Source organism: Amblyomma americanum, chromosome 1 (genome assembly GCF_052857255.1).
Source record: "Amblyomma americanum isolate KBUSLIRL-KWMA chromosome 1, ASM5285725v1, whole genome shotgun sequence".
NCBI classification, from domain to species: Eukaryota; Metazoa; Arthropoda; class Arachnida; order Ixodida; family Ixodidae; genus Amblyomma; species Amblyomma americanum.
In genome coordinates, this window is record NC_135497.1 from 161,364,054 (window position 1) to 161,391,885 (window position 27,832).

Sequence of the window (27,832 nt, forward strand, 5' to 3'; positions counted from 1 at the left end):
GTTGTTTGAGGTGATCACACCGAAACGTGCTCGTCGCATTGTCAAAAGCGGACACTACAGAGGTTCGCTTCACTGCAGTGCACATCAAACTGACTAACGGAACATTCATGAAGAGTATAATCGTTCCTTACATCTATCGTTACAGCAACAGCTGCCACCTGGCATATATCCTATCAAGGTGGTGGTATGGCTAATAGTGATTTGAGCAGCTTTCACGATTTCCTGCTAATTTCCCCTTGGAATGCCTGATTCCCCTTGTGCGGAGAGTTCGCCCGTGCAGAAAATAATGCGCATCACTACACGCTACATGTCCTCGCATCGACAGACATACTGCCTCCAAAGACAAACAAAAGCGTGGTCTGGACTCTCGTCAGCCTAGAATGCTGCAATGCTAGTATGTAGTAGGCTTAAGTGGCCGCCAGTAGAAGTGCTGTACCTTACTCCATATGCGTGAACAGTCGCCGCTGTTTTTTTTTTCTCATCTTTTTGTCCCTGTCACTTGGCCATGTGTAAGGCAGCCAACCAGATATCATCCTGGTAGATCTCTGCTTTCCTTCGCCTGGCCTCCAGCGGAAAGCCTGCGTCTTAGGTATCAATATTAGACTGATGATGGCGTGCAACTTCGAATTAAGGAATATTATGGGCACTCTGTCGAGCTCATTCTTGTCGTGAAGTTGCCTTCCTAGCAACGATTTAATTCGCGAGCTGTATTAACTGCTTTCTTAACGCAGCAACGCAGCGCGCTTACGCCTTTCCAATGCGACGTCTTCCGTGCGCTCGACGCCAACCAACGTATGATCACCACGCAAACTAGCTGTCATCTGATTACCCTGCCATGAATCGCATTACTTTGGCGCCCTGGCCAGCCCGGCGAGGTACTGTACTACGCGTGCAGGCGCGCGCTCCCAGCGAGCTGCCAGTCATGCTGAATGTCGACGAAAGCAAGCGTCGCCGGTGCCTGGTGTGCAAACCAACGTGCGAGCTGAACGCCGACAAAGCAAGCCTCTCCGGGAGCAGCCGGCTTAGCTTATCGACACTTTATCGGCTGCCAGCGCCAAGTCGCGCGGCCCCCTTCTTTTCACTCTCTCTTATCAGGAGAGGGAGATTTTTCTACCGTTGCCACAGTGATCATTTGCGCGGAGACTCGGCACGCCAGCTCTTGGGTCTGCGTGCCTCTTTATGCCACCGCTAAAGCGCTGCGTTCAGCTTGGTTGTTCCTTCTCGGCATCTTATAGTTAGACGAGCTGACCTCAACACTGGCCAATTTCCTTGTTATTTTGCATATCACTTGCTCTACTGCTTAAGGACACCCCGAGACGCGTATTCTTCGGCGCAGCAAGACAGCACTTCAGCTTCCGAAAGCGCGCACCTTTTTCCTTCATCGAAGTCTGCTTGCAACGCTACGGCATTTCACGGAGCCTTCCAGCGAAAGGCATTTGTACTTGTGCGCCCTTTCCCACAGGTAAGCCAGGACCTTTCAGCTCTTTGTCGTCACGGATTTGTAGGCTGGGGTATGCACTGACTGCGATTTCAGTTAAATGTAGAGCTTTAACGAGCAAAATAGGTGCTTTTATATCTACGGCAAGCTGTTTCTGTTCAGCGGTGACAAGCAGTTGCGTTCGCAACTTGCACGCTGACGGATGGCGTAATTATATGCGCCGGGGAATGGCCTCACGGCCCTAATTTCTTAACCGCAAGTTCAAAAAAAGAAGGCGCTCTTGGCAAATTTCGCATAGACGGGATAAGTCAGGGCGCTTCGGCAAAAATGTGTGGCGCGAGGGCCGAGTAAACTAGTGGGGAAGAGAAAGAGGGGTGGGGGTCAATCCCCCCGCACGCAGAGCTCAAAGCCTCGCTCCTTCACTCAAAATAGACTTCCACAGTCGATGAACTTTCCAGCTCCTCAAGGCCATGAACGTATGTCATATCGGTCTGCGCAGATGTGGCGATGCATGCGGGCCGCTCTACATTAACGGCGGGAAATGACCAGCGCCACAAAGCTAGACGACGTTTCTGCGTAGGGTGAGGTTGTGGTCAGAATGAAGTAGTACCTTACAATATCATTTCTTCACTACAAAAAGAAATGCAGGGTCCTAGGTTTGGAAGGGAGAAACGCCATACAACAATGTAGTACGAGCGCGCTCCTCGTTTCCCAGGTAGCACCAAAACGCAGTTATTTGTTTCAGTAAACGTTGCTCAATTGCCCTAAATGCTCATTTATTCTTATGTTTCTGAAACATTGCAAATAAGCCTTAATCCATTAATTTTTGCAAGGGACATACCTTAGTGTGCAAAAATAATTCCTATTACTCCCAGTGATTAGTTATGCAACTTATTTGGGCTCTTATCTGCCCACATTGTGACTGCCTAGTAGCACTGAAACATAATTATGACAGTGTTACATTTTTGTTATGGTCAAAAGTTATTTCAATGCGCTTAATGTCCTTTCTTTGTAATGTTTTTGTAATGTTACATATAAATGCTATATTAACCTTCCCCAAACATTGATGAAATATATAACAACATAAATGTAACATTTTCGAAAATGGCGAACCAGCCCTGCACAAGCATGCAGGACTGCAAACAAATTACAATGCTTTGCAAGAGCCAGCAACGGAGCGACACGTCAGCTCCAAAATGCAGCACAACATGCAACTCGCATTCACTCACCTCCGAACGGATATCATGTAGTCATGCTTATATACCCATTACTGAGGGAAGTCCCACGAGTGATAGTGGCCAATGGGTGATACGCAAAGTTTTGTGACAGAATAATGGGGCTGTGCAATGCAATCTATGGAGAGTACTATCTAAGAGATGTGGTTGCAAAGTACTGCTAGATAAAAAACATTTTTACTGTAAAAACAGTAAGGAAAGTTCTGGAAATCAGTGCTTGAAATATATTTGTAATGCTGTTTATTAGTTATGATTCTAACATTATAATAACATTTAGAAGACTATATTAAGCCGCCGTGGTGGCTCAGTGCATTGGTTATGGCGCTAGGCTGCTGACCCAAAATATGTGGGTTCGATCCCGGCTGCGGCGATCACATTTCGATGGAGGCAGGCCCATGTACTGTGCGATATCAGTGCGCATAAAGAACCCTAGGTGGTTGAAATTTCCGAAGCCCTTCACTACGGCGTCCCTCATAGCCTGAGTCGCCTTGGGACGTTAAACCCCCATAAACCAGAAGACTATATGAGAACAGTGTTTGTTTAGAGTGTTAAAATAGCGTTTTCTATAAACTTCCAATGTCATATGCTAATTCTTAACACTCTGTGAGGGTCTTAATTTTACTTCTTTTGGACTGCTCCCTTTCATAAACATGCATGGCGTAAACAAATCAGGAAGGATTAGGCTTTTCAAAGCGGTCATGCTAGCAAAAAAAGAACAATTAGCAGAGCTACTACAAAACATGGTGTCGATCTTCGAAAACAGTTTCTTGCATTCATTTTGCTTGCGTGGCTTGAGGTGGTTCTGTGCGGCTTGTCATGAAGGGTTCTAAATAAATTCCAGCCACTCGCAGCACATTGCATCCAAGCAGTACCAGATGCCAACAAATTACAACAGATGCCAAATAAATTACAAGTGCATATGGAGAAACCCTGACTGAAGGGGCTAAACATAAACATCCTTGCAACAAACGAACGCAACCTTCACTAAAAGGTAACCCTGCGGGACTACACTTGCGAACTGTGACAGCAAACAGCATCAATTAACTCTGGAAGGAACGAGGCCTACAGCTGAACACCAAAATGCAGCAAAACTACATATGTAACACATGCAACTCATGCACTCACATTCAAACTGATACATGGGCTCATGCTTCTTATGTAGCTATCCATGATTTGGGCCAGCATGAACTTTGGGACACAAACGAAGAGAGACACGTGGAACACGGGACACACTGCTGCCTAACAACTTTAATGAAAAGGCGCGGAACGCGCGGAAATATATACAGTGGTAAAGGTGGAGAGAAGGATGGAGAAAAGGCAAAGCGCATGGCGAAAGAAGGCCGCGCCAAAAGGAAATGTAACAACAATCCTTAGAACAGATGACGAAGCAGCCGTTACTGAGAAAGCGAAATCACTGAGCCCCCCACAATCTTAGGCCACGTTGCAAAACTGTGCGCACGTGATGGGAACCAAAGCATGATCGAGAATCAGTTCTAAGAGTAGTCACAGGATGAGATCTAGGCCACAACAAAGACAGTGAAAGAGCAAAGCTGCGTCATAAAAACAAAACACGAAACAACTGAAAGAATATATGAATGAAAAAACGGCAAGAAATCACGCCAAAACAAAGCTAGAAGTTTAACATGAAGATGGACATGAGGCTGCGAAATCATGAAAAGCTCCTTCGCCTTCAGGTGAGGCGAGAGTTGAATAAAAACCAAAAAATGCCAACACTAACACGGTTAAAACAGGGCTAAAAACCTAAAGTTGAATTAAAACCAAAATGCCAACAACAACACGACTAAAACAGGGCTAAAAACTTAAAACATGATGTGGGAAATAAAAAAACAAAAAGCACAAACACTGTGCAGAACAGGACGGGCGTGTAATTTGGCCGGTTCATGGGACAGGGCAAACATCATGGAGGAACGTTTTTTCTTTGGTTGAAAGTGCAATTGACGGGGTGCTTACGCAGTCCTTCCCTTTCTTGTGGATGGCTACAGCTTCGATGGTTTCCCTGGCCAGCCTATCTTTTTTTCTTCCAAGGATCGAGATGTTGTCGAGGTTGGCCGTGCATGGGTGCTTAGGCTGGCGGCAATGAAGAGACAGGAAACCTGATGTGACAGTTGCTCCTAATGAATTTGCGTGTTCTCTAGCTCTTTCATTGACGCACCTGCCTGTCTGTCCAATATAACATTTACCGCATGCAACAGGGAAATGATAAATTACACCTTCGTCGCAATCTGCGTATCTTGTCTGGTGGTTTACTGCGCACCTCATCCTTCGCTCTTCGTTGTTAACTTGGCAGCACATCTTGTATGCTTTGTTGGGTGCAGAGCAAACCACCTTGACAGCTTGTTTTGCGGCGACCTTTTTGAGGTTGTGAGTAAAGCCGTGGACGTAGGGTGCAACAACGATGTTCTTGCTGGTCCACGTTTCTTCCCCCGTGGTTGCAGATTCCTTGCGAGGCAAGCGGTGAAGCAGCGCCTCGCTTACCGTGATCAGCATTTCTTGGGGTAACCAGCTGCCCTTAATCTAGTGATCTGCTTCGAAAAGCTGGGGCCCATTTGGTGCGGGCATGATTTTTCAAGCGCTGACCTCAGTGCCCCTTTCGCAATTGCCCTCTTGACGGTCTTAGAATGAGCTGACTCATGGGGAAGGAAACCTTTGTTGCTGCGAGGTTCATAGCGCCAGCACGCCCATAGCGCCAGCAGGTTCATAGCGCCAGCAGTGTGTTCCGTGTTCCACGTGTCTCTCTTCGTTTGTGTCCCAAAGTTCATACTGGCCCAAATCATGGATTCATACCAACCGGCCCAGAAAAATGCCATTTTATGTAGCTAGCCACTGAGGCTGCCCCATTAGTGTTAATGGTGAATAGGGAGTAAGTAAAGTTTTCTGCTCAAATTTTTGCACAGTGTATGCTATGGCAGTTCATAATTCAAGAGCTGTAGCTCCACATTCTGTTAGTGGAAGGACATCATTACTGTATGGACAGTGCAAAAAGCTTTGGAACGCAGTGCTTGTTATATTACCGTCATGGGGGACCTGGATACATGTGTGACGAAGGTGCAGGAGTACATCCTGGCATCATTCAGGATGTGGACGTCCTCGGAAAGGTGCATTGTAGGGACCACAGAATGGTAAGGTCTTGAATTACCTTAGACTTGAACAAGGAACGAAAGAAGCTAGTAAACAGGAAGTCCATTAACGAGTTAGTGGTAAGAGGGAGAATATAGGAATTCAGGATATCGCTGCAGAACAGATATTCAGCTTTAACTGAGGAAGACGACCTTTATGTTCATACAATGAACAATATTCTGACAGCTATGATTACGGAGTGCGCAGTAGAAGTAGGCGGTAGGACACTCCGACAGGATACCAGCAAGCTATCTCGGGAGATGAAAGATCTGATTAAGAAACGCCAAAGCATGAGGGCATCTAACCCTACAGACAGAATAGAACTAGCAGAACTATCGAAGTTACTAAATAAGCGCAAGGGTAGCCGACATAAGGAAGTTTAATATGGAGAGAATCGAGCATGTTCTAAACAACGGAGGTAGCCTAAAAGTGGTGAAGAGGAAACGGCATAGGTAAAAACCAGATGTACGCGCTAAGAGACAAGGAGGGCAATGTCATTAGCAATGTGGAGAAGATAGTTAAGGTAGCCGAAGAGTTCTACCCAAATGTTTACACTAGACAATGTAATCAGAATGTTAATAAGATACAGCAGCACACAGCAATGGGTCATTCCTTCAACAATGAAACAAGAAATAAAGAAAGCCTTAGGAGCAATGCAAAGGGGGAAAGCAGCTGGTGAGGATCAGGTAACAGCAGATCTGTTGAAAGACGCAGGGAAGATTGTACTAGAAAAACTAGCCACCCTGTATACACAATGCCTTATGACCTCGACCGCACCAAACGCTTGGGAGAACACAAACACTATCTTAATTCATAAGAATGGAGATGCCAAGGACTTAAAAAATTAGACCAATCGGCTCGCTGTCCGTTGCCTATAAGGTATTTACTAAGGTAATCACTAATAGAGTGAGGGCAACCTTAGACTTTAATCAACCAAATGATCAGACAGGCTTTCATAACGGATATTCCACAATAGGTCATATTCACACTATCAATCAGGTCATGCTATATATAGCCTTCATTGATTACGAGAAAGCATTTGACTCAATGGACACCTCAGCAGTCATACAGGCATTGAGGAATCAGGGTACAGAAGCACCCTATGTCAAAATACTGCAAGATATATACAGCAACTGCACAGCTATCATAGTCCTCCATAAGGTCAGCAATAAAATTCCAATAAGGAAGGACGTCAGGCAAGAAGACACGATCTCGCCAATTCTATTCAGCGCCTGCTTACAGGAATTCCGAGGCCTGACTGAATTGGGAACAGTTGGGGATAAGAATTAATGAAGAATACCTAAATAATCTGCAATTCACTGATGACATTGACTCAGGAGGCGAACTGCAAATCATGATCAATGAGTTAGACAGGCAGAGCAGAACTGTGTGTCTAAAAAATAACATGCTGAAAACAACCAAAGTCCAGCAGTCTAGCAAGGGAACGGCAGTTCACAAGTGGCAGCGAGGTGCTGGAAGTAGTAAAGAAATACTTAGGGCAGATAGTGACAACTGATTCGGATCATGAGAGGGAAATAACTAGAAGGATAAGAATGGGGTGGAGCACATATGGCAGCTTCTCAGATCATGAATGGCAGTTTACCAATATTCCTCAAGAGAAAAGTGTACAACAGCTGTATTCTACCGGTACTCACCTACGGGGCAGAAGCGTGGAGGCTAACAAAAAGAGTTCAGCTTAAGTTAAGGACAACGCAGCGAGCCATGGAAAGAAAAATGATAGGTGTAAAGTTAAGAGACCGGAAGCAGCAGAGTGGGTGAGGGAACAAACGTGGGTTAATGACATCCTAATCGAAATCAAGAGGGAGAAATGGGCTTGGGCAGGGCATGTAATGCGAAGGCAAGATAACCGCTGGTCCTTAAGGGTAACAGAGTGGATTCCAAGAGAAGGCAAACATAGCAGGGGCCGGCAGAAGGTTAGGAGGGTGGACGAAATTAAGAAGTGCATAGTGTCGGTGCAGCTGGCAAAGGACAGGGTTAATTGGAGAGACATGGGAGAGGCCTTTGCCCAGCAGTGGGTGTAGTCAGGCTGATGATGATCATGATGATGAATGAGTAATTACTCCATTATTACAAGTCTGCTCCACTTTGGGGGATTCTCTTAACAAAACATTGCATCATGCTCTTAGGTAAGTGGATGAGATTAAAGGTGCACTAAAGAGGAATCTGAACTCGTTTTCTTACCGCGGGAAGTCGATCTATACGTTCTGAGCATTCTTAAAAACTTTTAATTATTGTCCTGTGCAGCCGATTTCCCTAATTTAAATCAAATTGAACGTCCCAGCTCCCACCTTTTTTTTTAACTCAACGCTGAAGGTAGGAGGAGTCAACCAACGCGTGGAGTGCCTTTCAGCCAGTTCCGTGGTGGCTTCGCTTTTATTTTGTTTTTTTAGATTTCTGTGAATAAATAGTGTCAGTCTCAGACAACATAGCTGCAAATTAGGCCCACGGAAATAAAGATACTCGTGGACTCTTTGATTTAGGTATCACTCCGCCGATGGCAGAGGGGCAAGCCGCCACGGGACTGGCTGAAAGGCACTCCACGCGTCGGTTGACTCCTCCTATCGTCAGCGTTGAGTTAACAACAAAATTGCGGGAGCTGGGACGTTTAATCTGATTCAAATTAGAGAAATCGGCCACATAGGACAATAATTTGAAGTTCCTAAGAATGCTCGGAACATGTAGATCCAATTCCCGCGGTAAAAATACGAGTTCAGATTCCTCTGTAGTGCACCTTTAAAAAGTATACAGGCATAGGGTAGGCGCAGCTGGCAAAGGACAAGGTTAATTGGAGAGACATGGGAGAGGCCTCCGCCCTGCAGTGGGTGTAGTCAGGCTGATGATGAACTAACTCAACATCCACTGTTTTCAGGAAACCTTAGCATTGAACTAAACATGCACCGTCTTTGCCAAAAGTAACCAGGCAGCATGGCTTGCTTGTTCAGTGCTATAGTGGAGCACTTCAGCGACTACCATAGCTCTAAAGCTCCGTAAGGTAAGAAGCCTTGCGCTCTCTTTTAAAAAGCTTTGGATTTTTAGGGAAGCCGTAAGCTCCACTCTGTGAGCGAGACGCCAATCATGCTGCCTGGTTACTCTAGGCAAAGACTGTACGTGTTGCTTCCATGCTGCCTGTTTCAAAATTGTGTGATTGCAAATTGTTCCTCTGCACAGATGCCAAAGAAGCTACTGGAAGAGAAAAAGTGGCAGCAGCCCAGGATCACAGAAGGCATAGGAGCAAGACAAAACTTTTCAATGAAAGTGTTGGTGTTTGATTCGGTATGTATCAGTTAAATTAGTTACTTTTCTTTATTTTGAAGCTTACTAATTAACTGCAAGGGCAAGTAAAGAAAGTATATTTTGGTTAAACAATGACATGGCAAAAGAAAGCTTAAATGTAACCTTCCAGATGTCTTGCTTTTATGTCAGTCTCTTGACCATGGCCAAAGAGACTGCTCACTGAGGCAGAGACTTTGGAGTCTTAGTCCCTGCGTGTCATGACCCACCCGGTGGGCAACCCTTAAATTTTTTTGAGTACGGCATCACTAGCATGACTCACCAGTGAGCCACTAGCGAAACCATCTTCTTTGAGCAGCCAACAGATGGCAGTAATAATCTTGAATGTGTGCTTTTGCAGGCTCTTTGAAACCTACTGGGCTATCCCACGACTTCATATGTGACTCACTATCCATGGCCACAGAGCTCGTATGTGTGACATGATCCACCAGTGACCGATGACGTAATGAACATGTTAAATAACAATTTGATCATTCCTAAAATGCAAGTTGAAAACTAAGGCATTGTATAGTTTCCCCAAGAAGAAAGAACTGGTGTGAAGGATAAATGAATTGTTAAAATAGTTGAACTTATGTGCTAAGATTTTTAGCATGCAAAGGGAAGTAAATGGAATTTGTAACGTGGATAAATCCTAACAACCTCTTCCTGTGTCAGTGTCGTGTAGAAGGTAACAGCACAAGTAGCACAAGACTACACAGCAAATTTCCATTCAAATTACAGGTCAAAGCTGGCTTGCAATAACACACATTCTGCGGGCTATCATGTGAACCTGGGCTATGCCAAAAATGTTGTTTTTCCAGTTGCAGGTCAATACAAGTGACTGGCTTTTGGTATTTAGAGCCTCTCTGCAAAAGGATGTTCTGTTCTTGCAGTTTACAGATTATCTGTAATACAGGAATAGTAAGGATTTTGCAAACTGGCAAACACAGAAAAGCTGGTGTGCAGATGTATGAAAGTCCCAGATATTCATCACTTAAGTATGCAGTGATCACAAAACAAACAAGAGCGACAACAAGAATAAAAAAATAGCTGAAAAGAAAGAACACATGCAAAAGAACAAGACCATCGGTAGCAATATTGGGACACAGTAAGTTTAAGAAATGTATTGTAGTTCTCAGAGCCGCTTTAGCTTTAGTTCTGAAGAGTCGTTCCATAGCCAAGGCAATTTGTTTTCAAATCACACGAATTTTCCACCACATTTGCAATTTTCAACAAAAATAGGCTTTTTTAAAAATCATGTATAGTGGAGCATTTACTCTTCGCTTGCCTGTCTTCTTTTTCCAAAACATCACATGCAAACATTAAATATTTAATTCCTTTTGACGTTTGGTGACAAGTTTCATTGTGATACAGACTTCAAATGCAGGTCTCAGTACAAGGACTGCACTAGGTGACTAACTTTCAATCTGTCCACTGTCGTGGCAACGTACACATGGCCCGGCACCTCTAGCCAAAACTCACTACCTGCCAAGCGGCCACTACCATCCGACACGTCAAGTGCTCATAGAGTGGTGGAAGAGTGCCATACTTGGGAATAGTAATAACAAAAATGGGCAGATCAGTCTGTTGCGACGATCCTGTGGCTGGAGGGCCTCCCTTGAAGGGCATCTGCCGCTTCGTTCTTGAGTTGTATCCGACTATAGTGACTACATATTGGGCGGAGGCCTTGTGGAATGTGGAGATAGGTGGGTTGGAGGTGGGCAGTGCTTCTGGAGGGTACAGAGTTGGGTGGTGGATGGCATCTCTGAAAGGTGAAGGTGCGCGGGCATGGGGATGTTGATCAAGGGTGGCAGGAGATAGGTGGCCAGCCCTATACCTAGTGGTTGCGGTGGGTTGGTGCTTCTGAAGAGTGGAATGTCGCGCCAGTAAGCTTCACCACCGACTGACGCCAGATTCCATGCATGCATGCTTACTCAGTAAAAGTTTGGAGGAACGTCGGTACTACTAGTCTTGGCAGGAAATCTCTTCTGCCCTATTTAACAGACGCGTTTGTCACGCGCGGGCCAAAAGTTGCTGTTTGCCGACAAAGCGTATAGCCACAGCACCAGTCTATATTTTTGCGCCTCGAAGCGCTCATCGTTGCGAGTACGGCAAGTACAGCGCAAGAAACTGACCCAACCCCAACTGCACCTCAACAGCCTGCGCGCCACTATCGGAAAGTTTGAGTATCTAACTTTCCGCGTTTGCTTAAGTTCGTAGAGATGGCGCTACGCGGAAGAAAAAAAAAACGCGCCACGAACGCAGCTTGGGTAGCTTGGGCCATTGCCAGTTTCTACTACTGTTAGGTGGTTTACTTTTGAGCTAGAAGTGCGTGAATTCGTCGTGTTTGGACTGAAAAATCCCATCACACGGCATTCTCACCCAGTTCATTTCAAACTTGCTGTGTCACTAATACCTCACACAGGAAACTTTCGCGCAGCAAGCAGTCATTAGAGAGCGAGAAAGAAAGAAATAATAGTTATTCTCGGCTGTCATGTGATTTCCGTCACCGACCAACATCACTATGCAATGCATGCATAGTTTTTTTTCTCACTAATTTTGATCACTGCGAAAGCAAACAATAAAAACCTGTTGTGTACATGTGCATTTTGACAAATATTTTGTGCATGCAGCTAGGTACTTGCAAAAGGTGAAAATAGTTGGAAACCATAAGCATTAAACTTTGTACACATGCATATAAACTCTAAAGGTCAAAATAGATGAACTACGGTACGAACATTTAGTGCGCAACGTGTATGAGAGAGACTGTCAGAACGAAGCTGACACGCATTTTATCAGGGAACAAAGCATGCAACGCGATAAAAGAAAAGAAAAAAGGATTGCAAACTCACGCTCCGCTCCCCTACCCATCATTTTTATTTATTTATTTATTTTTTGTAAAGAAATTAGTTGCCACTGCCACAACGCCTATCAAACGCTTAGTGTCGGGCGAGATCTGTGAATGAAACGTTGGAGTACGAAAGGTTTTTTAGGTGCACGAACTCCCAACTTGCATTACTTTTCGAAACTCAGACAGGCTCGCCTTTTAACAAGATTCTCTATGCATGGCTAAATGGCCTCGTCTCTTCCTTCGTTTATCGTCACTGGCTTTCCGTGGGTTTCATAACCGACATTCTCGAGTGCTTCGAGCAACAATCTCGCCGGTATATAAGCCGGCGTCTCTTGTAAACCGGAATGTTTTTTTTTTTATAATGAATAATTTGACGCAGCGGGCTACACGTCTAACAAAAAGAAAGCATCCGAACCAACTGCGTACAACTGTGCTGGTAAACAGTCAGCAATGCTCACAATTACGCTGACACACGGTGAGCAAACGCTTGGATTCAACACCTCCTTTCTGACACGACAGCACTGTCCTCAAAGAAATAACACCACACATTTGGAGAAAGCGCTTACAGCTTATAGGTGCACGAGGTGGCTTCTTGATCGCGTCGATCGCGTTCACCGTGAGTTCTGTCACCGACCACGTGTACCGTATGGCCTGCTCTTATTTTCAAAAAGTACCTTCGCGTTCGCAGCGACCTCACTCGGCCGTCAAGCTCTTCACGACCACAACAACAACACGACGTGCAGAGAGCCTTAAAACAATAGTTTCTCAAAATTGAGAAACTCTACCTTCATAACCTCCACGATTCAAGAAGAAAAAAAAGTATATTTGCATAAAACTGCTGCATCACTTGCGGCACTGAAATGGACTTAAGGTTGATTAAAACATTTAAAAATTGCGAAGCTTGCAGGGTGCCACTTAATCTACAAGCGGCACAGCATGTTCCTCAGAAGTAGCGACGACGGGGGCGGCTCGCTAAGTTGTCTGCTCCGCGCTCAGAAACTCACAGCTGCTCATAGCACTCCTCAGAAACACACCTCTTACATGCAGCGCCCTCTCGTGCCGCCCCGAGCTTTCATCGCCGAGGTCTAGCCGAGGCTAGGGCACCCTACCGAGGTACAGTGAACTAGAAAGTATTCAGTATTCTAGTTCACTGCAACCGAGGCGTTTCACATGCAAGCGACCCAGTGACTGATCGAATGAGGGGCGCGTCACGGCGAAAATTTGCAATTGTTGGAGCCTTGTCGCTCTCTGGCACCCGAGCCGCCGCGGCGGCAGGAATCGCGAGCTTTCTCGCTTTCATGCTGGTCCAGGGACTGTAGGCTACAGGTGTATGGTACCTTGACGTAGGCGCCTAGGAGAGTTTTTTTTTTTTTTTTTTACAGCGAGAGCTGTGGTCGCGACCCCCTTCACGAACTATCAGCCTCACACCTTTTATTCATTAAATGTGTGGCCATGGCTTGCGGATGTTTCCGGGCAGCGTCTCTAGCTCCCAGTGTTCAACCCGCCACATGTTTATAAGCTCTTGCCTTCCTGCAGCATAAAAATGAAAATTGTTTTTTGAGGAAAGGACATGACGCAGTTTGTGTAGTAGCTCAATGGCAGTAACTGTCTCTCATAACGCGGTGGACACCCGAAAGGGAAGGAATAAAGGAGGGAGTGAAAGAAGGAAGGGAGAAAGAGGTGCCGTAGTGGAGAGCTCCGGAATAATTTCGACCACTTGGGGATCTTTAACGTGCAATGACATCGCGCAGCACACGGGCGCCTTTTGCGTTTCGCCTCCATCGAAACGCGGCCGCCGTGGTGGCGTTCGAACCCGGGTACTCCGGCTCAGTAGCCGAGCGCCCTATACGACTGAGTCACCGCGGCGGGTATTCCTGCAGCTCCAGAGAGGCGTTTCGAAGCGTTTTTTTTTCTTAACCACGCGTCCCAACCGACGACTATAAAGCTTGCGATTTTATAGCCGGGGCCCTCACCAGAAGAGTGGGAGAATTGAGGCATTAAGAAGTGTTGACTACGATAAAGCCAGGCTAGCGGAATGGCCGCCATAGGTTGCGACCCCTAATTATATAATTAGGTCCCGACCTATAGCTTCCCCTGGCCTGGCCTCCCCTCCTGTACTACAATAGTGGGACAGCACCTTAGACCCCCACAGTAAAAACAGCCATACAGTATTGTGCGTTTCTATCGCCGACACTTTCAAAAATTTCCCCGCCTCAACCGCTGGCTCGTTTGCGGTGAAACTGCACACAGAGCTTACGTATTATGGTAACTTTTGTATCGTAGCAAGTTTGACAATGGTACTTACTTATTTCAGGCGCACATGATGCGAAAACGTAAGCTTCTACGAGAGATCGGCGAGCCAAAACCCGCAGACGCTTTTTCGCTGAGAACCGGCAGTGGCGCCATCTGTTTTCGGCAGCGGAAAGCGTCACGACTAGGCCGCCGAGGCGAGCGTTGCAAAGAGCGCGGGCTCGCCTCTTTAAATCAGTTGTTTTGATATTTTTCCGCTCAATTAGCTGAAAATGCCGAACGGCATATTCAAAGGGCCCGCGCTCCTTGCAACGCTCGCCTCGGCGACCTAGTCGTGACGCTTTCCGCTACCGAAAACAGATGGCGCCACTGCCGGTTCTCAGCGAAAAAGCGTCGTTTGCGGGTTTTGGCTCGCCGATCTCTCGTAGACGCTTACGTTTTCGCATCATGTGCGCCTGAACTAAGTACCACTGTCAAACTTGCTACGATACAAAAGTTACCATAATACGCAAGCTCTGTGTGCAGTTTCACCGCAAACGAGCCAGCGGTTGAGGCGGGGAAATTTTTGAAAGTGTAAGCGATAAAAACGCACAATACTGTATTTCAGCAAAAGCAGAACACTACATACAGCACTGTAGTCCGTATTGAACACGAGTTCGACGCATTCACTGCAAGCAGACAATCCGAACGACCGGAGCACCCGCTTTTCTACGTCGCCTCCCGTCAGCAGGCAGGCAAACTGCGAGACCTCAAGCCTGTTTCACATGCAGGCGAATCATGCCGCCGCGGCGGAAAAACCTGTTTCGGGTCGTCGCTGCGATGAGCGGCGAGGTTCCAACAAGTTGGAAATTTTCGCTGCGACGCGCCGCTCAATCGCTTGCATGTGAACAAGCGTTAACACATTCACTGCGACAGCAATTTTCGGAGCACTAACCCCTGTGTGCCATGGTCTGCCGGAGGGCCACCCTAAAATTTTCTCGAGTGCGCCGTGGCCCACCAGTGAAGCAAGCCATGTGTGCTTTTAGCGGGTTCCTGAAAAATTTGAGCTGTCCTGCCGCTTCATCGCACGACTCAGTAGTGCCGCACAGTAGGAATGCACATGACCCACAACCACGGTGTAAGAATATATTCTTACACTGTGCCCACGACGCAGAGAACATCATCTGCAACGTTCGAAACGCAGGACAAGCGACGCTGTTGGAACCTGACAATCTCCCAACATGCTCTTGATGTCTGAAAACACAAACGATAGCACCCCACTCAAGCAATCGTGCATCCACTTTAGGTCATGGTGGCAGTTTGGACGTGTCCTTCAATAACTATGTTGAGCAATCTAAAGCAACTGTGAAAGTTCCCTACCTGAACTCTATACCACTCTGCACAGGACTAAATCATACAGGTACTTGTGACGGGGGAAGGTGCACAGAAATAACTCTGGGCAGCTAAACAGCGCGCGTGGGAGGCGGCTTAACCGCAACTTTTCTTTTTTGTGTGTGTGCAGAGACAAAGCATAGCACAAGGGGGTCGTGCATGTTAGATGCCGTGAGTATATTGCAGCTGTTCTGCAAAACCTTAACTACGAGCAATGCTACCATTTAATTGCAAGATATTACTGCATTTGTTAAGCATGGGTGCTGTATGTAGCCAGAGTGCAGATCGTTGCATTCAGATCTGTACCCATGGAGCCAAAATGTGGCTACCCCAGTTTCACACCACCTGCACACAATGTGACGAGTTAAAACTCGACTCACTGTAGTGGGATTAAGTATCCTTCAGAGCTTCCAATAATCAGCACATTCATACTTGCAATGGAGGAGTGGTGCACAGTAATGTTTGCAAAAAATTATGGCGGCACTTGCTCCTCCATTACAGCTTTCCAAAAATCCCTAATAAACCACATCACTGCAGATACATATAAGTGCCAAAGTTCTTGCACAAAACAACCCAATGTGGAGAGGTTTCCTTTATTGGTAATAGCCAACACCATGTTAAGCCTTCTTGGGGGCCTGAGCCTCCATGCTCTCTGCTGCCTCGCGCGCCTTTTTTGCTCGCTTTCCCCAAAGGCGAGCCTTGGCCTTTGCTTGTCGCAAGTGCACATAAGCACAGTACTTCTTCTCCTCCTCTGTGGGCACCCTGGGCTTTTCGTAGTGGGTGGACTTCTTCAGGGGCATGATGACACCCTTATATTGCAATGCCAGCTTCTGCTCATCCGTCTGCGCAATACAAATGGGAATGGCAAGTTTTCAAGCATCATATGCTACATCAGATCAGTTGCAGAAAGAGGGGAAAAAAACAAGCAAAATCGCATATCAACTTTGATTTCATGGCAGTAATGAAAGTGCCAATTTTCAAGAGATGGGAGCAGAACTGCTCCCCATGTCCACACTATAAGTGATTTATAAAACCACGTTTGTTTCAACTAGAGGAAAATGTATGCAGCTATATGTTCTGCATATTCTTAGTCGTTCAAACGGGAAAACTGTCAGGACAAGACACTGAGTGTTGCATTGCTCAAAGAAAATTGAAAAGAAATTTTATCTGCTGAACCGTTCGCTGCTGCTGCTGGAACAAAAAAAAAAAAAATGCTTTCGCAATAGCTGTATAGGCTTTTCCCTGGTGTAAAGGGGTGCTCCCCAGAGGGCAAAACTGTCCACTTTTGTTTCTAAACTGGTTTTGCTGGTGATGAGCGCTCTCCAGATCAGACTCCTCGCTAAGCCTCGCAGCCTTTCTTCTCCCGATTATAGCCCCCTAGTACGCAGGATGTTCTGTGTTCTGCATTTGTCATTATGCCACCGCCACCAGCCAGCGCTGCTATGCAGCTATTGCGGAAGAGACTTTTTTGGTTCAGCATCCATACATGCAATGGAAAAAAATATTCAATTCAGGCAAGTACCCGACCGAAACATCATACAGAACAAAAATCACCACTAAACGGCATATAAAATCTCAGCACACACAAACCAGCAGTTTGGTCAAGATAATTTTTCATTCATTTTATCTGAGCAATGCAGCACTCAGTACCAACACTAAACTTCAGAAAATAACGAAGATATGGGGGCAACATCAAGCGATGCTGTGAACGAGACTTGGCTCATTAAAAAAATTTTCTGAAAGGATTTTTAATAGTGGCCCTGCATGAAGAGAAATTAGGTCACGTCCGCATAATCGGGAAAATCAGTCAAAAATTCAAGAATTGAAAGGCGTGAGCAGCTCATATTCAGTATTTTCCAGTGCCTTATGAACCTACCAGCTTGCCAGAACTACCGCATCTTTTATATGCTGAAAAATTTTGAAAGAAGCATCTATAAGCCTCTCCAGATTATCCACTTTAAACATACGTACAGTCGTAAGCAATATACCAAAACAAAATTAGCATTAATTAATTGATTACTCCATTACAATTACTTTTTTAACTAGCTTTCCTCTTGGCATATAATATCCAAAAGTCATTTGCAAATTTGGTACAAAAATAATAAGAAAACTTGCAACTTTTGCAAAATATGGCACCACAACACTTGCAAAACTAATAACACCATGCAAAATTGATCAGTAAGGAACTTGCCGAAACTTCCGTCTTCTCAGACTTCGAACCCTTGAGTGGGAACAGGATCAACTTCGAGCGGTACTCCTTAAGGCGTTGAACATTCTGCTGCAGGCTCTCAACACTTTTGTTGCGGCGCCTGTAGTCAACAGAAATGCCAATGGTCCTTGCTGCCCTCTTGTCAATACCTGCAGCCTATTATAAAAGTTGCCATAAGAACCACAGCATTTAGCACAATACCAATAATTGTTGATTCATGTTTGGCATTTGGAGAAAAAGCATGCATAGTAGACAGCAACTACAACAAACTAAGCTAGAAATGAAATCCTAATATGCACTGCCCTTTATTTAGAAATTTTACAATATCAACGTTCACTGTCACCTCCAACAACAGTAATAACGAACTTATTGGTACACACTGCTATGAAAAAAAATGAAGCTTTGTACGTGATACAGAAGAAAAAAAAACTATCCAACAGAAAATATTACTCCATCCCAGAACATTTTAAAATCCAGATTTGAGAGGGCATTAAATTACAAGCCACCAAGGAATGAAACAAGCAGAAACCAACCAGACCCACACAAAAATCAGCTTTGCTGCTACTGAATGTAAACAAAACTCAACCAGCAACTAATACCAAAAAGTGGATGCAAATGCCGTTCTGCAAGACCAAAACTGCCACTTGCTCCCAAACCATTTCTTTCTTTATGCTTAACGAAAAAACATGCCAAACAGCAACAGCGGCCACGTCAATATAGCACTGCTTTGAAGACAAAGCTAAGAACAAGTAATGCCACAATCTCCCTCTAGCATTTAAAACAAGATATCTTGCTGCAAGCAAAATCCAGTGAAAAAAAGATGTCCAACTTTCATGTCATACTACATGCAGGTGTGCATACAAATGTTGAATCGGCAGAGAAGCCAAGTTGCTTGCCTCTACGACTATCACAGCTCAAAGATAAAAATGCGAAAATTTCGATGTTGCAAAAATGACATTCAGGATCAATACAGTGTAAAGTTCCTGCCTAAGAGGTTTCAAGGTCATAATTCGACCTCCAACTACTGAAATGTCAACATATTTACCGCCTCTGAAGCCCGGAAATGGCAAAATGCGGCAAGACTTTGCGCCGTCGCTTCCCATGGCCGCCATCTCTGTTTCCTTTGAAAGCTGGGCCCCTTCCTCCCTACCTGATATTACCCATTAATGTGAAATATTTTTGGAACGTCCACATTCCGCTGTTTTTTAGGCCTCTACAACATCCTCCAAATGGTTGGCGCGCACATATCAAATGCGATTTTCTCAGCTTCCGTGTTTTCTGCCGATATGACTAGCCTTACGGAAATTTTAATGTTTTCATGGTGCAATTTTAATTAATCTTACACCATTGAATTCAGAAAGAACTAAACTATGGAGCTATGCTATTTTTGTTTGGCTGAGCCAAACATTTTAAATTTTGTGAACCATAAAGTCACCCAACCATACTTTATAATAATGGTGCTTGAACAAAATTTAAGATTTTTATATGATGTACTTCAACAACAATATAATTAGCATAGCTTCAGATGGCAGGCCTCTGGCTACAACCCAACTCAATCGAAACGAAGAACTGTAGAAAGTGCCTTAACAACCCATAATAATTTAATTAGGCTTCAGTTATCTTCCTATAATATGGGAACCAAGTGAGATATACTGAAACTAATTATATTTTTGAAAACACGAAGGAGAATCACATATATACACTCAATTTCGTTTTTATCTTTAATAAAAAATGTACATTTCAAGTCTTGCATCTCCCCTTACATTGCACATTATTGAAAAATTGAAACTTGGTTGTTGGAGGAAAGAATGGCACACTATCTCTCTCACATCTCTGTGGACACCTGACCCGTGCCATAAGGGAAGGGATAAAGGAGGGACTGAAAGAAGAAAGAGGTGCCGTAGCGGAGGACTCCGGAATAATTTCTACCACCTGGGGATCTTTAACGTCCACTCACATCACTCAGCACACTGGCGCCTTTTGCGTTTTGCCTCCATCGAAACGCGGCCGCCGTGGTGGGGTTCGAACCCGGGTACTCCGGCTCAGTAGCCGAGCGCCCTAACCACTCAGCCACCGCAGCGGGTGCGCATTTGTACAGTCCCACATTTTCAGGTAAAACCAGATTTTACCCAATTCTTGCATCCCGAATAAATTTTTAAAAATCGGGTTGAACCCATTTCTCCCTGAAAAAATGCCCCTTCTAGAGAACACACAAGGGCAAGGGAATGAGTTGCTAGTTAATATAAACGTATATAGCGCATTTTTTAAAGAAGGTCCAAAAATTTTTTAAATAGGGTTTAGATAAACAGAAGCTTTTTGCGACACAGTTGTAGTATTGCTGGCGGACGCCAAAAAACAGGCGAATCATGCTAACTAGTAAAGAGATTAACTAAATTGCAATATTAACTTTTCAACTATTACCAATAGGCACCTGATTGAAATTAGATTTGTAGCCAGCCATTAGTAAAGCAATGTCAGTTTCTAGAATTTCAAAAATGCCCTTGCCACTGTGGTCGCTCAACTAATGATGGCTACAGCGAAATGGCACAGCGATGGCACTAATGATGGCACAGCGAAACGCCGTGTGTATGTCCAGTCAGTTTTTCAATGCCTCCTCAGACTTGCAGTGCAGAAGTTGCATGCTGTACCACAAAATGGTGCCAGTGATGTCTCGTGAATACCTCCAACGGGGGTATGCACTCAATCCACAGTGGCCGTCATTTTAGTGTCCATGCTATGATGCGTGTCTAAGCTTATCTCCCTCTCCTCCGGCCTGCACCATTGAAGCTGAGGGTTACAAAAAATGGTGCTAACTGCACCACATGAATACCACCTACAACGTTTCCTTGAAATTACTGCTCAAGCAGTTCAGGTGAAACTAGCTGCCAGCCGATTAAATTGGCAAGGGTAAGCGAATATCGAGGGCACCACCCGAGTTCAGGTCATCACTCCAAGTAAATTTACAAATCGTTCGCACTTTTCCTTCGCTCACCACATCGAAAGATCAAAATTGTAACCCTGAGGGCGGTAAAGTACAACCACAACCTAGGGAGCAACCTGGATGCTCCCCAGGTTGCGAAATGAAAATTTTAAAACCAGAATCTTTCTGCAGAAGACTAGTGCACCAGTAACCAGTACTACTTGTAGTATGTCCCAGAAAACAGCATTTGGTACCTATGGCACAAGCCTAGTACTGAGTATGCACCTCTGCCACAGTGCCCGACATTTTAGCATATGCTCACTGTATGCAGAGCATAGCAACAGGCCTGCATCACTGAAACTGCATGATTGTATGACAAAATGGCACCAAATAAAAACTATGCCAAACGGGCACCTCAAAGGCCCTTGCAATGATTGTTTACCGACTTAAAGGGGCACTGTGATGTTTTACTCCGTGCCAATTAAGGGGGGACGTGGGGATCAGATCGTGAAAATAATCTATTTTTGGAAACCACGTGTTTCGGTATCTGCAACGCCTAATCTACGTTGTATCAAAATGGTTTAGCTGAAAACGCACTAAAAGTGCCCGGGAAAAAGTTTGTCAGTGCGCAGGGCAAGAAAACAGTCTTAAATCGTGCAAAATCACCGCAGTTCGCGGAGCCATAGCTAATCTTTCCCGCCATCTTGGTATCGTTTGAAAGCTCAAAGTTCCCCTGTTACGTTTCTGAATTTTTCAGTCGTCGCTATCTTGTAACAGCCGCACAAGCACAAAAGGTGCGCGGGTATGCCAGAAGTGGTCACACGGGCCCTCCGATGAAAGTGGCCATCTGATTGGCTGCTGGCAACCACAGCGGACCGTTGTCTGCTTTGCAAACCACGTCAGCGTCTTCATTTGAGATGCAGAATTCGTATTTCTGAAAGCTCCCAGGTTAGTGATGGATCATTGCTCATTTGAAAAGAAATTTTCGCGGAAGCACACTTTTGGAAAACAAAAGCGCAAGCCTCATACGGCGAGAAAAAATACGGCAGCAAGCGGGAGAAGCGGAGCACTCGACGGAACATGCGGAAATGTGCCGTGCTATCTTGCACCGCATGACTCCAACAGTGAAGCAGACAATCGCCCTGTGCCATCGACGCTAATAACCCAGCCGACGGAAGATGCGCCAACGGAGTCACACCTCTGCGTACGACCGCACGAATCGGTAGCGGAGATCGCATCGTTAGAGGCGACGCGGGTGAATGTCACCATCCCAGGCAGAGTGTGTGCTCTTGTTTCTGGCGCATCGTGCGACACGGACACGCAGCCTGCGAGTGAGCCCCAACTGTCGACGAGCTACAGATGTGTGATAGCTGAAGATTCACCGGATGAATCGTCGCCCGAACGTAGCACCATTCAGGCACACCTCGAGCCGCGTTTCCTGTCGGCAGTGACGGCAGAAGCGCAGGCATGCAGCGTTCGTGACTGAACGGAAGTCTGGTCAACACTGTCAAAGGACGAACATGCCTCGCTTTTTGCGATAGAGACGGCAGTAAATGAGGCAGTCGTGAAGTACACTTCAGGAAGCCAAAGAGCCTACTCGGTAATGTGTGCCACCTTGGGTGTACATCCTGGTGCCCTTGCGGTCTAGAAGGCTCAAGAAAAGGACCAAGAACACCTAAAGGCATCCAAAGCCCACCAAACAAAGAGATAAAGGTGCAAGAAGATGCCGGACAGAAAGGATGCAAAATATTAAAGCTCTGATGCTTTCTAATAAATCTGCAGTGCTTGCAAAACATTGCAGCCCACTTTCTCAATTGTGCTTTTTTTTTGTCCATCACCTCGCTCGTGGAAAGCACAGCACAACAGTGGCTGAACAGATATTGATGCAGTTTGTTTTGCTGTAATCCCTAAACTGTGCTGTACTTAAAGACAGTTTTGAAGTGTTTATTTACCTTTGCATTATATTACAATAACTACATGGCTTTATGCAGTGAGGCACAGTCACGTGCATGTCATGTTCAGTTAAAAATTATTAGCACACTAAAAAAGAAAAATCACTGTCTTGGTGTAGATTAGACATTGGGCAAACATACAAAGTATTCCTGGCTCACTACCACGTTTCGTTACTGTGGCAGGCTTTTCCCAAGCAATGAACTTGTAAATTCTTATAAAACAAACTAATGAAGGTATCTTTATGAAATTTTATATTTGTCTCTTCACTGCAATGTGCAACGTGTGTGCCAAATTTCAGTCCTTTCTGCTAAGAAACAGAACGTTCTGATCCCCTTAACCTGGCTAAGTGTACTTCCTTATGACTCAGAAGACAGGTGCAGAAAGAATAACTGAAGAAGTTCTTTGGTTTGGGCGAATAAACCTGTGAAGTTGGCGCCTGTCCCGTTTTTTGTGTCTTCCTTGTCTCTTTTGTGCAGTCTTCAGAATCAACCTTAGAATGACTGAAATCAGAGCATGCTAACTAATTATTTCCCTTATTTAAATAAAAACACCAGACAACGTGTTTCACTTGCCCATTGCTGAGATTGGGCACTACCCACGAGAGCTAAACCTTTCACACGCAGAAGCTTGCAGGGGAAGCCCACAGCTGCGCATTTTGACCGCATCATCCCAACACGTACGTGCTGTGGCAAAGTAAGCTCAACAAAGTAAGCTCCCGTATGTTCCAGTAGGATTAAAAGGCTAACACACCGGCACCCCACCCTTACTTCCCAACCTTGCCTCTTCTGACTATTTTTTCTCGGTGTGGTTTGAGCAACAGCGCTCACCTTCATGCAAGTCTGTCACCCATAGTGTTATTCTTATAAGTTGTCACTCACTTTCACTGCTTCTTTTCAGTTTTTGCAGCATGTGAAAAGCTTAAACCACTGGACATCATACGCTGGATCCATTTCCTGAGTATAAAGGAACTAGGTTCAAACTGGACACCCAACCAACCAAAGGCAGAACCCAACCTGGCTGCCACCTCACTTCTGCTACTGAAAAATCGCCGGTGACAATGGCTCGGAACCAGCATTTCTGAAGATGATTAATATATCAAATACTACCGATTTCGGCGATCTCTTTGGGCATTGAGGTGACACAATGTCGCATACTTTGGGTACAAGAAATGAAGACCTCATGCTTGTTACAGTCGCAGGGCTCCTATAACGACTAAATAAACTAGTAGTAGCACATGGGCACCTCCAATGGCAATGAAGTCAGTAGTGTACTAGGCTGACAGAGAATACATCCTATTAAGGCGTAGTAAGCCTTTCTTGGCTCATGAGTAGTGTGAACGAAAGTTGTCCGCACGAACTGTCAATCATGAGTTGTGTGCTAAATAAAACAAAAATGTAAAAGTCCATTAAGCAACAGTTCTTAAGCAACACATATGTAACGAAAAAAAGAAAAGTAAAAACTAATAAAATGAAGAAAAATGCAGAAAATAAAAGAAATGAAAAATGGAGGGAGAAAGAGGACGGGAAAGGCTTTCGCATTTGTGCTCATAAGCAGACTTAGTGCAATCCCTTAATTTTTCATGGCTTGCACATACTTCCTGGCAGAGAGATTGCTGCTATGGTGGCCATGTTTATGAATTGGTTGGCTGCCGCACGAGCTTCGAGACATGGATAAATAGAGGTGCTTCGTGCTGCAAACGGCTCATGCGCTTTTTTTTTGCGTGAAAATACCTTCTCTTCCAAATGTCCCGTCATTCCACGAGGGCTACAAATTTCAACTGACTGTATCGGTACACGTTCGGTTCAGCAGTGTGAGGACATCAGCCTCTCAGGAATGGAAGCAGAGAGGAGTGCGGGCATTAGCCTGTTTCTGGGCATTACATGGCAACAATTTCAGCTACTTCGCAACCTTCAATTGAATGAGCACAAATTGCTATAATTGCACATTTCCTTTGTTAATGCATAGGTCAGGGCTTGTCAGCAACGCAGCTCAAGGAAGACAAAGTGCTACTTGAGAAACAAAGTGCTACTTTTTCTATACCTTTAAGCTTTTTGAGCTGGGTGAGCTCATCTTGAGGCGTTAATGTAGCACTGCCTGTAAATGTGTTTTTTTTTTTTGCTGCTAATACACACTTCACAGAAACAATTTCTGCTGTCAGCTGTGGTGGCACTGAGAAGATAGGCGCACGGCTAGGGTACTTCGATGTGCAATGCATCGTGGCACCCTATGCACGGCTCGACATGCTGTTTCTGGGCCTCAGCTTGCAGCTTTTTGCTGTGTAGTGTCCCACCATGCGCTGGCACTGCGCGAAATCTCCGTGCCTGGCGCTGTATCCAAGGAGAAGCGACAAGGCCCAGTCGGGATGCGTCTATTCGAGCTACATGGGTGATTACCATTTCAATACAGACAATTGGGTTAATCAGTGATGCTTTGCTTGCTTCGCCATTATCACATACTCAACAGCCGAAAATGTAAATTTACCAGTTATGAAGTGTGCGCCATATGCAAGCACAGTCGCAGTGTTCAACCGTTGCAGTGCACCTTCGCTCATCAAATGTTTCCTACAGCAACTAGAGTTGCGCTTGGACTGCCCAAACATCGTGCACACTTTCACACTGAAACGATGCAGAATGCATACTGCGGAAGCTGGAGGCTCATAAAGATAGCAGAAGCATACCACAAGGTTCATTTCATTGATATCAGTGCACAAGCCACCAAGTGGCAGCAGCATGCACTGCAGAATGCAGCACACTTGCAGACCTTCGGAATAAGGGCTCTCTGGGTGCCACGTGGTCATTGTGCACTAGGCTCTTGCCTGCAGCTGGTGGTAGTACGGTGGAAACAGCAGCGGAACCAGTTTGCAACATCCCAGACAATAGGCATTTTGACATCTCCCTCGCTCGATGGAAAAGTCTACAGACGCATGGTGTAAGCCAAAAATGGAACAGTACAGACAGTTTTCTTGTGATGAACAGATGCCATCTTTTGGTACTGGGGCTAGCTTCCACAGTACACGGGAACAGGTTGGCGATAAGTGGATTAGCAATATAACCAGGTTTTCACTTTGATAGGCGGCCGCTGCGACATCCTTTAAAACTAGCAGAATTGCCAAAATTACCTGAAACAAGCTGATTGAACCTCTCAATGACAATCGAATGCAGTCTAGCAGCAACTCGTCGAATTTACAATTGGAACAGCTGAAACAGTCTACATGATACATTAACCAGTCACATGCTGTGATGAGGTGCTAACTGAACAATCTGCCCTTGACTATGCCAACCAAGACTGACAAATGTCGTGCAGTATACGACTGTGAGGTAGCAGGCAATGCCTCAACATATGATGCCCTGCTAAATCGAACAGTTCACACTTCAAAACACTGCAAGCTTACTAGTCACTACACACCGTTGCATGAATGTCAGCGACCATCCTGTCGGAGACCAGAGCACCACGTGAAAGCCTGCGGGCTTATCAAATTCGCTTACCACCACCTGTTTCAAAATGCACTGAAGGTTGCACCCGGCGCTCCATCAAGGTGCCCGCGATGTCACGTGCAAACCCATCTTGATATCTGGTACATGCAGATGTCAAAACACCAGTTCTTTGAACTTTGCAAACAGGTGTAGAGAGCTCGCATTACTGCTTCCACTGTGCTTTGGCCAGGTGCGCACAACGGTCCCGTGATCGTCCAGTGACCCGCAGTGTATTGTACTACTGTTGAGCTCCATCCTCGGAGGTCGCAAGGATGAAGCTCAAAAGTAGATGACTTGAATTTCGCCAGTAGTGATAGTGGTATGAGTCCCGAAGCGAACGTGGGCTGACGGACGTCGTAGTGGACGGCTGCGAAATGACCACCTGGGGTTCCCTAACGTGCTCCGACATCGCAAAGCACACGGGCGTTTTTTTTGTATTTCGCCCCCATCGAAGTATGGCCGGGATTGAACCCACGATCTTGAGAACAGCAGCCGAACGCATACACTGAGCCACCGGGGTGCGTGTTTTGTCACTAGTGCAGAACTTGCTTTGAAAACACGGGGAACTCAATTATGATTAAAGCACGACACGAATAAATAAATGCGGCTAATCTCCCCCTGCACGTCCTGCTCAGGTGCACACGAGGTCCACGCAAATATCCGCTATGCATACAAGGCAGGATATTTTTCAAGGACAACTGCCACAGTAAATGCATGGACTGCCATATGCGAAAAAGACAAATAAGTAGCGATTTCTTTCACTACCTCACCCTGCTCGGAAGTGCAAGGTATGGCACGAACAGACGAGGCATAAATCTGCCAGAATGGAAACAGCCTTTCCAGGTTTCAGAATGCCTGAAAGCTTGACGAAATATAACAGCAACAGCGTACACAGTACTGCAAGTACCTTCAGCTCCTCAAGGGTGAAGCCTTTACCCAAGCGTTGCTTGGTGTTGTACTTGAAACCGGGGCACCTGATCACAGGACGGAGGGACCCCTTGAGAGGCCTCGGCGCGATAGCTCTCGCTTTCTTGACGCGGTTGGCATGGCGGCGTTTCTTCCGCATGGGCTGATTGAACCACGTCTTCACATAGCGTTGCCAATCCTTATGAAAATGGCCATTAGGGACCATGTTGTTCCTTTTGGGAGCCATCTCGAATGAACCTGCACACAATCACAAAAACACTACACATGTCACCCTTCACCTCGACACCATAACAATATTGTTTCTTCGAAATGCGACATTCTACAAAATAAGAGAGGTGTATAAGCTACCTTGACAGCGCGACGTCAACTGATATCACGAATATTCGACGATTAAAAGAGATTTAACAACCACAACCCGCACACTTACCGTGCGGCGGCCGACACGATCGAAGCAAAAAGGAACAGGAAGCGAACTGAACTATGGGATTCGTTTCTGACGTAGACAAATGATGTCGCTCAGTGCTTGAAGCAAAATGTTGTGCAGCCACTTGGCAAATCAAGAAGCAATATTCATTTATAATTTACAAAAAAACCTCATCCCTTTTCATACGCGAAGCAATTGCGGCTAATTATTATCTTAAATGCTGTAATGTGCCTTAATCTTGTCGTCATTACGATGTATCTTTAGTATTTAAGCTAAAAAAAAACTATTAGCTCAAAACCAAGGCGTAAATAGTTGACATATAATATTGAGGCTTTACACAGGATAAAAATTG

At 45.3% G+C, this 27,832-nt stretch overlaps 1 protein-coding gene and 1 long non-coding RNA gene across 4 annotated transcripts; one reads left to right on the top strand and one right to left on the bottom strand.

Moving 5' to 3' along the window:
• The first annotated feature begins 1,119 nt into the window (after positions 1–1,119).
• Positions 1,120–24,889, top strand: LOC144114067 (uncharacterized). 2 transcript variants are annotated; one of them, XR_013310948.1, is made up of 3 exons: positions 1,120–1,462; positions 9,001–9,105; positions 23,554–24,889. It is a non-coding gene; the product is annotated as an uncharacterized LOC144114067 (long non-coding RNA). The 2 variants fall into 2 exon arrangements; XR_013310949.1 differs by lacking the exon at positions 23,554–24,889 and adding an exon at positions 9,464–9,750.
• On the bottom strand, positions 16,152–27,608 carry RpL13 (ribosomal protein L13). 2 transcript variants are annotated; one of them, XM_077647522.1, is made up of 4 exons: positions 27,484–27,608; positions 27,037–27,293; positions 17,766–17,939; positions 16,152–16,416 (listed from the first exon to the last, which is right to left on the bottom strand). In XM_077647522.1, the coding sequence occupies exons 2-4, from the start codon at positions 27,280–27,282 to the stop codon at positions 16,192–16,194; spliced, it is 645 nt and encodes a 214-aa protein (XP_077503648.1). In that variant the 5' UTR covers positions 27,283–27,293; positions 27,484–27,608; the 3' UTR covers positions 16,152–16,191. The 2 variants fall into 2 exon arrangements, with proteins under 2 accessions (XP_077503648.1, XP_077503649.1); XM_077647523.1 differs by having other exon boundaries at positions 27,405–27,535.
• Positions 27,609–27,832: the final 224 nt, after the last annotated feature.